Source organism: Cucurbita pepo, chromosome 19 (assembly GCF_057944985.1).
Source record: "Cucurbita pepo subsp. pepo isolate OVF chromosome 19, ASM5794498v1, whole genome shotgun sequence".
NCBI classification, from domain to species: domain Eukaryota; kingdom Viridiplantae; phylum Streptophyta; class Magnoliopsida; order Cucurbitales; family Cucurbitaceae; genus Cucurbita; species Cucurbita pepo.
Genome location: NC_141816.1, coordinates 661,537 through 674,188, shown reverse-complemented (window position 1 = coordinate 674,188; position 12,652 = coordinate 661,537). Strand labels below are relative to the sequence as shown.

The window sequence follows — 12,652 nt, the reverse complement described above, 5'->3', positions numbered from 1 at the left end:
CAGGTGACATCGTCACCACTTTCTTCGCCTTAAATAGCCATTGTCTCTTCCATTTTTTTCTGCACTTTCTCTCTCTTACCACTCTCTCTCTCTCTCATCATCGTCATCCATCTCCTTCCTCTTCTTGTTCTTCATAATTCCTTCATACCCCTCCCCGCCCTGTACTTCACCACCTATCTAAATTTTCATTTCATTTGAACTCTGATTCGAACAAAGCTGGTGAGAGATACTCCTTTGCACCAATTTAGCAATAATTGACTCACTTTCTTCCTTTATTGTTGTCTTTTTGGCTTTCCCTTTTATCTCATCATCGCCGGAGTTGAAACAGTTCAGAGATCTCAGGTATTGGAATGAATTTATTTCCCCCTTCCTTTTCTCCATTATTTTCAATTCGGTTTTGGATCTCTTCCTAATTTAGTACTCTTCTTCTGTTGATTTACTGTTCTTCTTGTTGTTTTTTTCTTTGTTTTTGATGATGATTATTATTGTTTCTTCTTGTTTTGGAAATCATTTCGAATTGGAAACGGATTGGAGCTTTGGTTTTATGTGTTCTTGTGATGAGGTCTTTATGTTTGTTTGGAGCGCTTTTGGAATACATCTGAAAGTTCTATTTCCTTCACCCTTTCTATTTGGTGTGTTTGTGTGTGTGTGCGTTTTGATGGCCTCTTCAGTTTGGGATATCGCTGTTTGTCTCCTTTTGAAGGCATCTATTACTTTTTATGGAACGTAATACAATTTTGAGTCGTTGGTTGTGTAAAGGTATCTATAATTTTGAAATAAATGAAAATTCATGAACTGTGCTCTTGAGGCTACTTGAAAGCTTTTTTTTACCTTCCTCTATCAACCATGGATCTTCACGTGGGGATTTCACAGAGCACATATTGATTCTTCTTAGAGCACATGCAATGTGTTCTTGAGGCGTATTATTCTATTTGAATCCGGAGGATTTATTGACACCACTAAGTTTGGGACGTGTCTCGGGTTGACTGGTGCCAGTTGCTAGGACAAAGGACCGTTACATGTTTTCACTACGGTATGTTATTGTCCATATGAGTAGATGAATTTGATTTTAGTTTCGCTGAAAATACTTCATCTAGTGGAGATGTTGTCGCCCTACTTATTTACTCATGATATTCCATTCCCTATGTCTTGCCCATTTGAGACTGGTGCGTTTTCAACGTGCCTCGAATAGTCATTGACCCGTCTATCTCTTATTGAGATCATTTTTTTTTTCCAGAGCATACTGCATAGATCTCCACTTGACTATGTTATTGACCTCACCACCTCTTCCTTTGACGCTCGAGGATTCTACAAATACGATTAAGTTTAGGGCGTGACTTGATATAATTTAATAGGACTTCCGATACTAGACCTCTTCGCATTTCAAAATGGTATGATATTATCCACTTTAAGCTAAGCCGTCATGCCTTACTTTTGGATTCACCTAAAAGCCCTCACATAAATGTAGATCTTGTCCCTCACTTATATTCCCACGATATTCCCTTTGATTAGCCAAAGTGGGTCTTTGGTTGCATTCCTAACCCTGGAGAGATTGAATTGAGTTTTCTAGCCTGTGACATAGAGAAAAGGACACCAATTTCACTTGCACAACTTTTTTTAAACTACTGCAATTTTCACTGATGAAGAGTGATGCATTAGTTTATTAGATGGGGTAGTGGTCAATTAACGAGACCATAGATGTGTAGCATGCATACGCTGCATCCTTTTAGTTGCTTTTGTAGACATCCGTTTTAGCTTATTAGCTTAGAAGCACGGATTTAGATACAAGACATAGACAAGTTGACATGACCTTTTTTTAAAATCTAGGACACACACGAAAATGCGTTACAATAGAATTTTTTGTATTTCACCTTCAAATTTTATTAGTTTTAACCTATACTATCATGTATTTATTTCGCAAGTGTTTGATATGTGTCTAAAAATTGTTGGGATCCATATTGACTTTGTACAATTTGGATCTGACATATGTCTATTGTGCCAGTAAGTGTCCGATACATTCCAACAAGTGTCAGAGTGTTCAAGTGTCGGATCTGGACACATTAGTCAAACTAAAGTGTATGTGCTTCTTAGCTTATTGGTATTGTTCGCTTATGATATTTTTAAAGAATATTGGTCTTATGTCTTATTTTTGGGGTTATTATTCAACTCCTGAAGCGAGTTCTTTGTAACTTTTCACTTCTTTAACGAACAATTATCTTTCTTATGGAAAAAAAGTTTCGTGAACAGCGGCACAGAGTAACTTGAATGTTTCTGTGGACTCTATGACATTAGTATAATTCAGCTGCAGTCCAGTACAGTACAGTTGCCTTATATACATGCATTCTAAGGAGAAAAATTTGCACGCTGCACTGTGGAAAAGATTATTCAAATCCAAGGGATCTTTTTACTGTGTAATATATTAGCAGAGGAAAATGGCACTTTTTCTCCGTTTGTTTGACGGGCAACTTTGCTCTGTTTAGTTATTTTTTTGTCTAGTCAGAAATATGGTATTTTGCCGTGTTCCACAGCCAAATTGTGGGAGGCATCCATGTATCAACTGTTTTATTGATTTATTTTTATCTTTTCTGAAGTTTTGAATGCTTAAAAGATTGCAACTGTATTTGGATTTTTGTAACTTCCCGTTCTCTATTTTATTGTTCCCTAGTTACGACCAAAGGTACCCTGTTGTGAAATCTGATTTATAGATTATCCAAGTAATGAATGAAAGAATTTATAATTTGCCAAGATGGAAGTAAAATGATGCAGGTTTTACAGTCATTTCAATTACAATTCATTGATTAAGTTCTAATTCTTAGTTTTTGCTATAAATTTATCCCTAGTCCCTGACTACTTTCTCTCATGCAGGGTTTTGTAGCATTCTTGGGTGATAGATAAAGGCCTTTAAGAGCCTATCATTAAAACTTCGTTACGATACCCAGTTATACGAAAGGAACTAAACATGTCTGTTCCAGCAAAAGTTTTTGATCCTGCTTTTCAAGGAGTAGGGCAGAGAGCGTATCCTTTGTTCTACTAGCATTGAGCATTATTTCTCCTTTCTTCTTTTTTCCTTTTTTGGATAAGAGAATTTACTACATTCACTGTATATCTAACAAATTAAAATCGTGTTGTTCATTTTCATTTTTATTTTATTTATACTTGCTTGTTTCTTTTTTTTTTTTTTTTTTTTTTTTTTTTTTGTCAATATTGAACATGCTGTTTCTAATTTTACTTGTTGAGCTTAACATCTTTTAGTGGCACTGAAATTTGGCGAATTGAGAATTTTCAGCCTGTTCCATTGCCGAAGTCAGATATTGGAAAATTCTATATGGGGGATAGCTACATAGTTTTGCAGGTTGCTTTCAACTTTCTATTATTAGTACTACTCTAGTGTCTATTTGAAACGTCTTAGATTATTTTTCGTTATCATATGAGTAAAAAGATAACTATGGTTATATAAACCGTGGCAGTGCTTCCCATTTTGAAGTTTTAATTGATGTAAGCTTTGTGGGATGTTTGAAGCTGCTAGATAGAAGTCCAAGTTCTTAGATTATTTTTCTTCTTTGGTTGTCTTATTCTTTTTTCTTCTTTGAGAAAGAATGAGTCGCTCATGCCAAGAGCTAACAGATAAACTGTATTAATGGGAGGTGGCTTTGAAGAAAATGCTTGTGCAATCACTTTGTGAAAATGGTCTCTTTCATGTACTGTATTTTGATAAATATTTCCTATTGCAGACAACACAAAGCAAAAGTGGCTCTTTCTTGTTCGACATACATTTCTGGATTGGAAGGGATACAAGTCAGGTGTTCTTTCTTATCTTGTACCCTGCTCTTTCAAACCTCAGTGACTCTCCTCGATTTATAGAAATTTTCTCAGATCATGGCTACTGTACTGCAGATGTTACATGCTCAATTAGGCTATCAAAGACTGTTTACTAACATTAATTTTTTAACAATCCCTGGTGAAACCTTGAGAGTCACTCACCAATATTTGTTGGAAATTGGAACATCCACAACATTAGAGCTTGGATCTAAAAATTGTATACAAAATTTTCTTTAATTTTTTTAGACTTTTAGAAATCACTGTTGCAATACTCAAAGTTAGTAATTATGATTTTTCCATGAATGCCAATTGGGCACCCTTTTTCTGCTCACTTGGCCTCTGCGAGTGCCTGGATCTAAAAGAAATTAAAAGATATTTTTCTTTTATTTTGTGAGAATTTAAAGAATGACAGTTGCAATGCTCAAGATCTATGGTTATGAACTTTTTTCCATGAATACGGTATTGGACGCCACTTTTATGCTCATTTGGCCTCAGCGGGTGCCTTGACCCCACTTGAATGAAGTTTTTATTATCATTGAAAAATAAAATAACTCAATCTTTGTTAATGTGTTTTCAGGGGACCACAATTGAATCCCCGCGAGACCTTGCTTTTCATTTTCATTTCTTTTTTTCTTTTAAAGGATTAATACCTAAATTTCTGGACCTTTTGACCTAGGACGAATCTGGGACTGCTGCAATAAAGTCTGTAGAGTTAGATGCAGCTCTTGGAGGACGTGCAGTGCAGCATAGAGAGCTTCAAGGCCATGAATCTGACAAATTTTTATCATACTTCAAACCTTGTATCCTTCCACTTGAAGGAGGTGTTGCATCTGGATTTAAAAAAGTTGAGGAAGAAGAATTTGAAACACGGTTATATACCTGCAAAGGAAAACGAGTTGTTAGAATGAAACAGGCATGTGATTCTATTCATATGAACTCCCATATATTTGGATTTCATTTAATTTGATTTTTCTAGGATCAAAATTTACATTTTGATAATGCAGGTTCCTTTTGCTCGGTCTACTCTCAATCATGATGATGTCTTCATCCTAGACACTGAAAAGAAGATATATCAATTCAATGGTGCTAATTCCAATATTCAAGAAAGAGCCAAGGCTTTGGAGGTGGTTCAATTTTTGAAGGAAAAGTATCACAATGGAGTCTGTGATGTTGCGGTAGTGGGTATGCGGAAATGCTTCTAGTCTTTCACTCTGCTACCTGTCCCCCTATCTTTCCCCCCTTAATAAGAAACACTTCTTCATTGAAAGTAAAGGAGTGACCAGAGAAATTAAGGAGAAAAAAAAAAAAAGATCGAAGGAGTAATAGTTGGCAGAAAGGAATTTAGTACCTCACATGGCTAATTAATCTATCACTAGTTTCCTTAAGTTCCTCACTTATTGCTGTTAGTTACTCCTAGTTTTTTAATCGTGTAATTTTGTTTGCTGCTTCAGATGATGGGAAGTTAGATACAGAGTCAGACTCAGGGGAGTTCTGGGTCCTCTTTGGTGGTTTTGCACCTATTGGGAAGAAGGTTAGCACTGATGATGACGTGATTGCGGAAGCCACGCCTGCTAAACTTTATAGGTATCTGTCTATTTATCACCCTCACCAAACGCAAATGAGAAATTTAAATAGGTATTCAAATCTACAAATTCTTAGAGGAGGTAAAGAAGCCATAACTGCTGAGTTAAACTCATATTGACAATAAGTGGTCTTGCTTTTCTTAAGTTAACAGAACCAGCTTGTTAAATATATTGCTATTTTTCTTCCAGACAAAACAATATTGAATTATAACAGTTTTTGTGAGAATCTCATATGCTTTTCTAGATTAATGTTCAATTTAATTTAAGGATGTCTTACTCGCTTTTTCATTGGTATGATGTTGGAAACCTTGATGCTTGACACACAATGCTACAGGATTATTTTTTCCCTTCTTCAGAAACACACTCAAGTTTGTTTTTTTTTTTTTTTGGATGCATGCAGCATAGCTGGTGGCGAAGTGGGGATCATTGACGGTGAACTATCCAAATCATTGTTAGAAAACAACAAATGCTATCTACTGGACTGTGGTTCTCAGGTATTTGTTTGGGTTGGACGGATAACCCAAGTGGAGGAAAGAAAAACGGCCATTCAAGTCGCTGAGGTAATAGAGTGGCAATGTAGGACCCAAGATAGTATGTTCCTAAATTTGGATCTAAATGTATCTGTTCGTCCCTACCTGTACTTTTCTAGGAATTCCTTGCTAAACAAAATAGGCCAAAATCAACACAAATAACACGGCTTATTCAAGGTTATGAGACGCATTCTTTCAAATCCAACTTTGGTTCCTGGCCAGCAGGATCTGCTGCTTCCGGAGCTGAGGAAGGAAGAGGAAAGGTAGCAGGTAGGTGTCATCTGTGACTTAAAAGTAGACTTAAAGTACTTTCTGCTCAATTTATTCATTTTGATATTCAATTTTCTGCCAGCTTTATTGAAGCAACAAGGTGTTGGTATTAAGGGGATGTCAAAAAGTACACAAGTAAATGAGGAAGTACCTCCGTTGCTGGAAGGAGGTGGAAAAATGGAGGTTTAGTCAAAAAATTATTTTTTTATGTTACTTTTGAAGATAACTTTATGAATTTGATAGCTACATATTTGTTTTGTGCTAAGATATTGGACATTGTTCATTTTGCAGGTATGGTGCATCAATGAGAACACGAAGACTCCAGTGCCCTCAGAGGGCGTTGGCAAATTTTATAGTGGAGACTGTTATATTATTCTTTACACTTACCATTCTGGAGAGAGGAAGGAAGATTACCTTTTGTGTACTTGGTATGGAAAGGATAGCGTCGAGGTAAGTTGAAAATATCTTGCTTCGGGTGTTTAATGGAATTCCACAACTAGGAGTTGTACATTTGAAACGACAAGAAATAGATCAATACATTTTCAGGGATGTCTTATACGACTGTTGACTAATTCATTATATTTTGCTGTTGCCAGAGCTAGGCACGACTCGAATAGCAGTTCATAATAATTGGCATTAGAACAAAAATGAAGTATTTTTTATTTTCTTATAGATATCATAATTTCTTAAGAAGGGTCTTAAAGGATTTGATTTAGAGTGTGTTTGGCTCAACATCCTAAGTGATTTAAGATGACTATGAGTGTCTTTTTTAAAACTTCAATTTGCAACTTTTGGTAATAAAACAAGATTGTTTTTTTTTTTTTTTTTTAAATAAAAAGAAATAATGTGTGATGATTCTCCGACCAGTGATTCTAAAATGATTACCTAGGAGTCACTTTAAAATATGACAATATTTGAGATAATTATTTCTGGATGGAGTGCAATCAAACAAGTCTGTGGTTAGAAAAAAAAAAAAAAAAAAAAAAACCGAGCTTTCATTGAGCAAAGTGAAAGAAAATACAGGGCATATGAAATCAGCCCCACAAAAGGAGTCCAAACCTTAGATATAGAAATGGGCTCCAATCTATAAGACTATGTTGGTCATTACCACAAATTGTCATTACAACAAGAATAAGACTCTGGTCACGCTTTTGTTTCCTTTGCCCCCACCAAAAAATATGTTGGGCTGTATACTTGTCATTATCTCATACATTGTCCAATGTCAGGAGGACCAGGCGGCAGCTGCTCGGCTTGCAAGTTCAATGTCAAACTCGCTTAAGGGGAAACCAGTTTGGGTATTATACTCTATATTAGTAGATCAAGATTATGTCATCATCATTATTCTTTGACACGTTATATTGGTATGTGTGTAGGTTCGCATTTTTCAGGGTAAAGAACCACCACAGTTTGTTGCACTTTTCCAGCCTATGGTGGTGCTTAAGGTATTGTAGCTTGTGCAAATATTTATTAACAAAATCATGCTTTGCGAGTTATGGTTTCTAGCATGAAAACTGGCGCTTCTCCTTTTTAACTGAGTACTCTTTCTATAGGGTGGTCTGAGTGCTGGTTACAAGAAATTTATAGCAGACAAAAAATTGGTGGATGGAACATATAGTGCAGAAAGTGTTGCTCTCATCAAGATTTCTGGAACTTCTATTCACAACAATATGGCAGTGCAAGTCGATGCTGTATGTGCAGAATACACCTCTTTCATTTCTGTTTGTTTGTGGCTGTCTACATTTTATGGATATTATCTTTTGTAGAATGCCTTTATCTTATATAAGTTGGATTGATGCATATTTTCTTTCTATGTATACCATTCAACCACAGTAGAGAAAGAGGAAATGGGAAGTATCTTATAGCAACTTTCAGATATGGAAAATGTTTCTGGCCATAAAAAAGGGTGCAACCTCGTCTCCTTTTAGATTGGACTCTTTTATTGAACCAGACAATAAATTATTGTTTGGTTCTAGAAAATTTTATCCGCACAAAGTTATTTCCTTGTTCTAAGAAATGCTTAAACATTATTTTCCCGGAGCTTTATGCATGGAGTGATATGCGGGAGCACATACCCTTATGGGGGCGTTTAGAAGAATTCACAACCATGCTTACACCTCGCTGACGGTTTCTTTGGGCTTAGAATTTTTGTTACATTGAACGTTCTGGAAGTTTAGTATCCCTATAATCATTAGGCTTATTTGTGATCAAGCCCTTATTTGAGATCAATAACTTCTGCATCTCTTTCACTCAGTACTTTGGCTTTTAGGTTGAATAAATAAGCTCTAAATCTTGAGGATTGATCGCTAATCTTTTTTATCCACTCTGCTTTGTATAGCTGTGTTGACTTGAACAAATCTAGTCATTGTAGAAATTTCATAAACATTTTTTATATATTTGGAATCGGATGCAATTCTTAATTGGTATAAATGATTCTACTTCTATAGTTATAACTCATCCTTCATGTTACTTCAGGAACAATTTCATAAGCTTTGTTCTTGATCAGGTGGCAACATCATTGGACTCTAGCCATTCTTTTCTCCTGCAAACTGGATCTTCTGTGTTTACTTGGCATGGAAATCAATGTGCCTTTGAACTGCAGCAATCAGCTGCAAAAGTTGCTGAATTCTTAAAGGTTGCACCACAGTATTGCCGTTTACCTTTCTTAGTATCAAATATATCTGATTTTTGTTGAACATATACCACAACACTAACTTCATGTCAAGTGAGGAGCATGGAGAGTAACGTTTATAGGGTTCGTTAGGCTTGTTTTTAAAGGATATTTACTTGTGAAAGATGCAGACTAATATGGAATGACTTCTTTTTTGAAACTAACATTTAAAATATAATGGGATTATCTACGAATTTCACAGGTTTCTTTTTTACAACCATGCTTTACAGGCATTCTTGTAGACATGTGTTCTGTACACATGGCTATTTACTAACAGCAGTATATCCTTCCTATTTATGATATAGCCGGGAGGTCCTTTGAAACATGCTAAAGAAGGAACAGAAAGTTCTATTTTCTGGTCTGCTCTTGGGGGAAAGCAAAATTATACCAGCAAAAAAGCAGCTCCAGATGTTGTCAGAGACCCTCACCTATACACAATTTCATCAAATAAAGGTGGCATCTCTGTACATTTATTCTGAATCAATAATTTCTCTCTTGATGGCAATATATTTTTCTCTACCTTATCTAATTATTCTTAATATTGATACCTATTTTCTTCGACTAATCGTTGTGACCATCCTCTTACTTGGATATTTCAGGAAGACTTCAGGTGAGTTTTGGACCTTCTCTGTTCATTATTTTGGATGCTTTTGTTAAACCTGTATAGTTATTATTATTCCTTATATTATTCAGGTAGAGGAGATTTTCAACTTTTCTCAAGATGATCTCTTGACAGAGGATATCTTGATTCTTGATACACATGCCGAAGTGTTTGTATGGGTTGGTCAGTTGGTTGACACCAAAGAAAAGCAAGCTGCCTTTGAAATTGGGCAGGTACTCTTTATTTTAGGATATCTCAAAATTCTCTTTTACTATTGTTATTTGATAAACGGCTTTTGCAGAGTTACATAGAATTGGCTGCATCTCTGGAGGGTTTGTCTCCAAAAGTACCACTATACAAAGTCACTGAGGGGAACGAACCAAGCTTCTTCACCACATACTTTTCATCGTGGGATAATTATAAAGCTTTAGTAAGTGCTAGTTTGTGGCATTTTCCTTTCTTTATGTCATTATACTTTTTCTCCATTCATCTTATATTTCGTTAAAAAATTTCTTTGATTGCAAACATGGTTACAGTTCTCTTGCCACTTTATTTTCTTCATCTACACTTTTCATGGGGAAAAAAAAGTTCTCTGGCTTGATATTGTGAAGTGAAAATTGAAATGTGAATAAGTATATTCTAGAAAGGAAAATTTGACTTTGAGAAAATCTATGATAATATGGATCTGAACTTCATGGATAGAGTTTTGGGGAAGAAGGGTTTTAGGGTCGAGTGAAGAACTTGGATGTGGAACTCTATCAAATTTGCAAATCTCTCTATTTTTGTCAACGGGATACGTAGAGGCAAGATTTTTGCTACGGTGTTAATTAGGCCGAGGTGTTCCGTTACTGTCTTTCCCTTTTCTCTTAGTCATGGATGTCCTCAATAGGTTGGTGTCGACAGGAGTGGATAAGAGTGTCACTGAAGGCTTGAGGTGGGTAAGGACTTGGTTCACTTGGCTCACCTTCAGTTTGCTGACGATATTCTCCTCTTTTGTTTAGGATAGGAGAGCTTTTTTGTTGTTCTCTACAGATTTTTGTACTTTCAGGATGACCTTTTTGGTTCTAAAGATTAACAAGGGAAAGAGCCATTTCTTATCCATGTTTAAGATCCCTATTCTATAACTTGCTTCAACTTTAGTGCTTTGCATTGATAATTTATCTCATTATCTATTGTTTTTTTTTTCTTTTTCTTTGCATTGTTTGGAGAATTTTAGTCCAACTTTAAATTATCTTCACCAAATGTAGGCTCAGGGTAACTCGTTCCAGAAGAAGATTTCTCTGTTGTTTGGAATTGGCAATGCTGCAGAGGTAAACGCCCAACTTTGTCTGTGAATTTTGTTTTATTTTGGGCAATTATGGTTTTGCCACTCGTTTTCCATTTGATATCGATGAATATATTGCTATTGCAGGATAAAGCTAACGCATCAGGCGATGGACCAAGGCAAAGAAGTGAAGCTTTAGCTGCTTTAAACTCCGCATTTAGTTCATCCTCTGGCCCGAAAAATGTTTCTACAAGACCGTCCAGCAGAGGTCAAGGAGGAGGGTCGCAAAGGGCAGCTGCTGTAGCTGCACTTTCTTCTGTTCTTACTGCAGAAAAGAAGCCAGGTGATTCTCCTACTGCACATGGTCGCAGTCCACAATCAGAAGATCAATTCTCGGGTAAGAGAGCCACGCTGGAGTTTCTAAATATCAGTGTTTTAATTGAAGGTTTAAATTCTTTGCATTTAAATTTATACACTCATAGCTGAGTTGATCTGAATTCTAGTTCAAATTTATATGATAGGTGGTTAAGTAATTCTGGAAAGTTCCTAATATTCATATATCATTGTAAATCATAGTACTTCTAGTATTTGATGCTGTGAAACATACCTGTACATTGCCTCGACTTTTATTGGCAGGGAAAGGAGGCGATGAAAATTTCGAAGACAAGGACACAGGGAACTCTTCCCCTTCATTTGAAAACAATGGGGGGGATTCGACCTCTCAGGATGATTATGCTGAAACTGCTGTTCATAGTACATTCAGTTATGATCAATTAAAATCTAAGTCTGAGAATCCGGTGACGGGAATCGACTTCAAACGAAGAGAGGTCAGTGTGATGGAGATTTCCCTCTAAACTTTTCCTGATATATTATGGGTGTTAATGGTTCATTCAATGTTCTCAGGCCTATCTTTCCGAGGAAGAGTTCGAGACGATATTTGGCATGCCGAAGCAAGCGTTCTATAAACTGCCTAAATGGAAGCAAGACATTGCGAAGAAGAAGGCTGATCTGTTTTAGAAAGCTAATTTATTGGGCAAGTAATGTTTGCTGCTTGTGGTGTCTTCCAGTTGCTCGTTTGGGTTTCATGGCTGGTTTGCATTTTTGGTATTGATTGTGATGCAGCCTGATGATGAGTGTTTTTTTGTTTTCCTTTCTGTTTTTGTTCGTTGAAGAACTACTCCATTGTTATAGTTTCCCTCCCTGCAAGTGCGTGGTGTCTTGCCTTTGAGACAAGCCTGGCAGTTCAATTCTTTTATTGTTGGTACGTATTAATTATGTATTGTTTTTGAGTTTGTTTGGGCTTTCAGATCTTTTGTTTGGCAGAAGAAATGAAATGATGTATATGCAAATGTATATGGATTTACTCAAAATATTTGGAAGAAAAGTTACTTGCCTGCTAATCTTGTGTGTTTACTAGAAGTTGGTAGTTTAGAATGGTCTGTGGACTATTTGGTTGGCTCTATAATTTTGGTTTGAAGAAGGATCTCGAACACTGAAATGGAAAATTTTGGTGGTCACTATGTTTACTGCTACGACTCATGCCCGAGATTCTGAATCTGGGGCGTGGGTCATTACAAATGGTATCTGAGTGGTACCTGTTTCATTTAGATATGATTTGGGGATGAGTACATGAATTAATCGAGACCACATTTGGATGAGAGCAATCTTAAGGATAGAATGACTAAAAAAGGCTTAAAAAAAAATCAAAGTTTATTTATATCAATAAGGTGCACCTTTCTTTTCAATACTTCAACGTATTTTGATGCAATTTTATGTTAGGTGACCTCCTGAAAAAGGGTGCGTAGAGATAGCTTATTTTCTTAATTTTCCTATTTTATAATCACCCTACTTCATCAATCTTGAATTAATAACTATTTTTTTTTTATGTAATATTATGTTTTAATTGATAAATTTTGT

The 12,652-nt window shown here is 36.0% G+C and overlaps 1 protein-coding gene across 1 annotated transcript; it reads left to right on the top strand.

The window, feature by feature from the left end:
• On the top strand, window positions 1-12,135 carry LOC111781340 (villin-3). Its single transcript, XM_087120054.1, has 22 exons — window positions 1-342; window positions 2,866-3,015; window positions 3,253-3,352; window positions 3,732-3,800; window positions 4,496-4,732; window positions 4,824-5,001; window positions 5,271-5,403; window positions 5,803-5,962; window positions 6,052-6,202; window positions 6,285-6,385; window positions 6,494-6,652; window positions 7,429-7,497; window positions 7,576-7,644; window positions 7,753-7,890; window positions 8,706-8,834; window positions 9,176-9,334; window positions 9,564-9,704; window positions 9,773-9,901; window positions 10,719-10,781; window positions 10,883-11,132; window positions 11,372-11,562; window positions 11,639-12,135. The coding sequence occupies exons 2-22, from the start codon at window positions 2,960-2,962 to the stop codon at window positions 11,750-11,752; spliced, it is 2,796 nt and encodes a 931-aa protein (XP_086976180.1). The 5' UTR covers window positions 1-342; window positions 2,866-2,959; the 3' UTR covers window positions 11,753-12,135.
• The last annotated feature ends 517 nt before the right edge of the window (window positions 12,136-12,652 follow it).

What these genes read in the sequence shown, in the direction of transcription:
- LOC111781340 (XM_087120054.1), top strand. Translation starts at nt 2,960, where the DNA reads ATGTCTGTTCCAGCAAAAGTTTTTGATCCTGCTTTTCAAGGAGTAGGG. An exon ending in CTGTGATGTTGCGGTAGTGG is followed by an intron (nt 5,002 to 5,270) that starts GTATGCGGAAAT and finishes TTGCTGCTTCAG; the next exon opens with ATGATGGGAAGTTAGATACA. An exon ending in TTAAGGGGAAACCAGTTTGG is followed by an intron (nt 7,498 to 7,575) that starts GTATTATACTCT and finishes GTATGTGTGTAG; the next exon opens with GTTCGCATTTTTCAGGGTAA.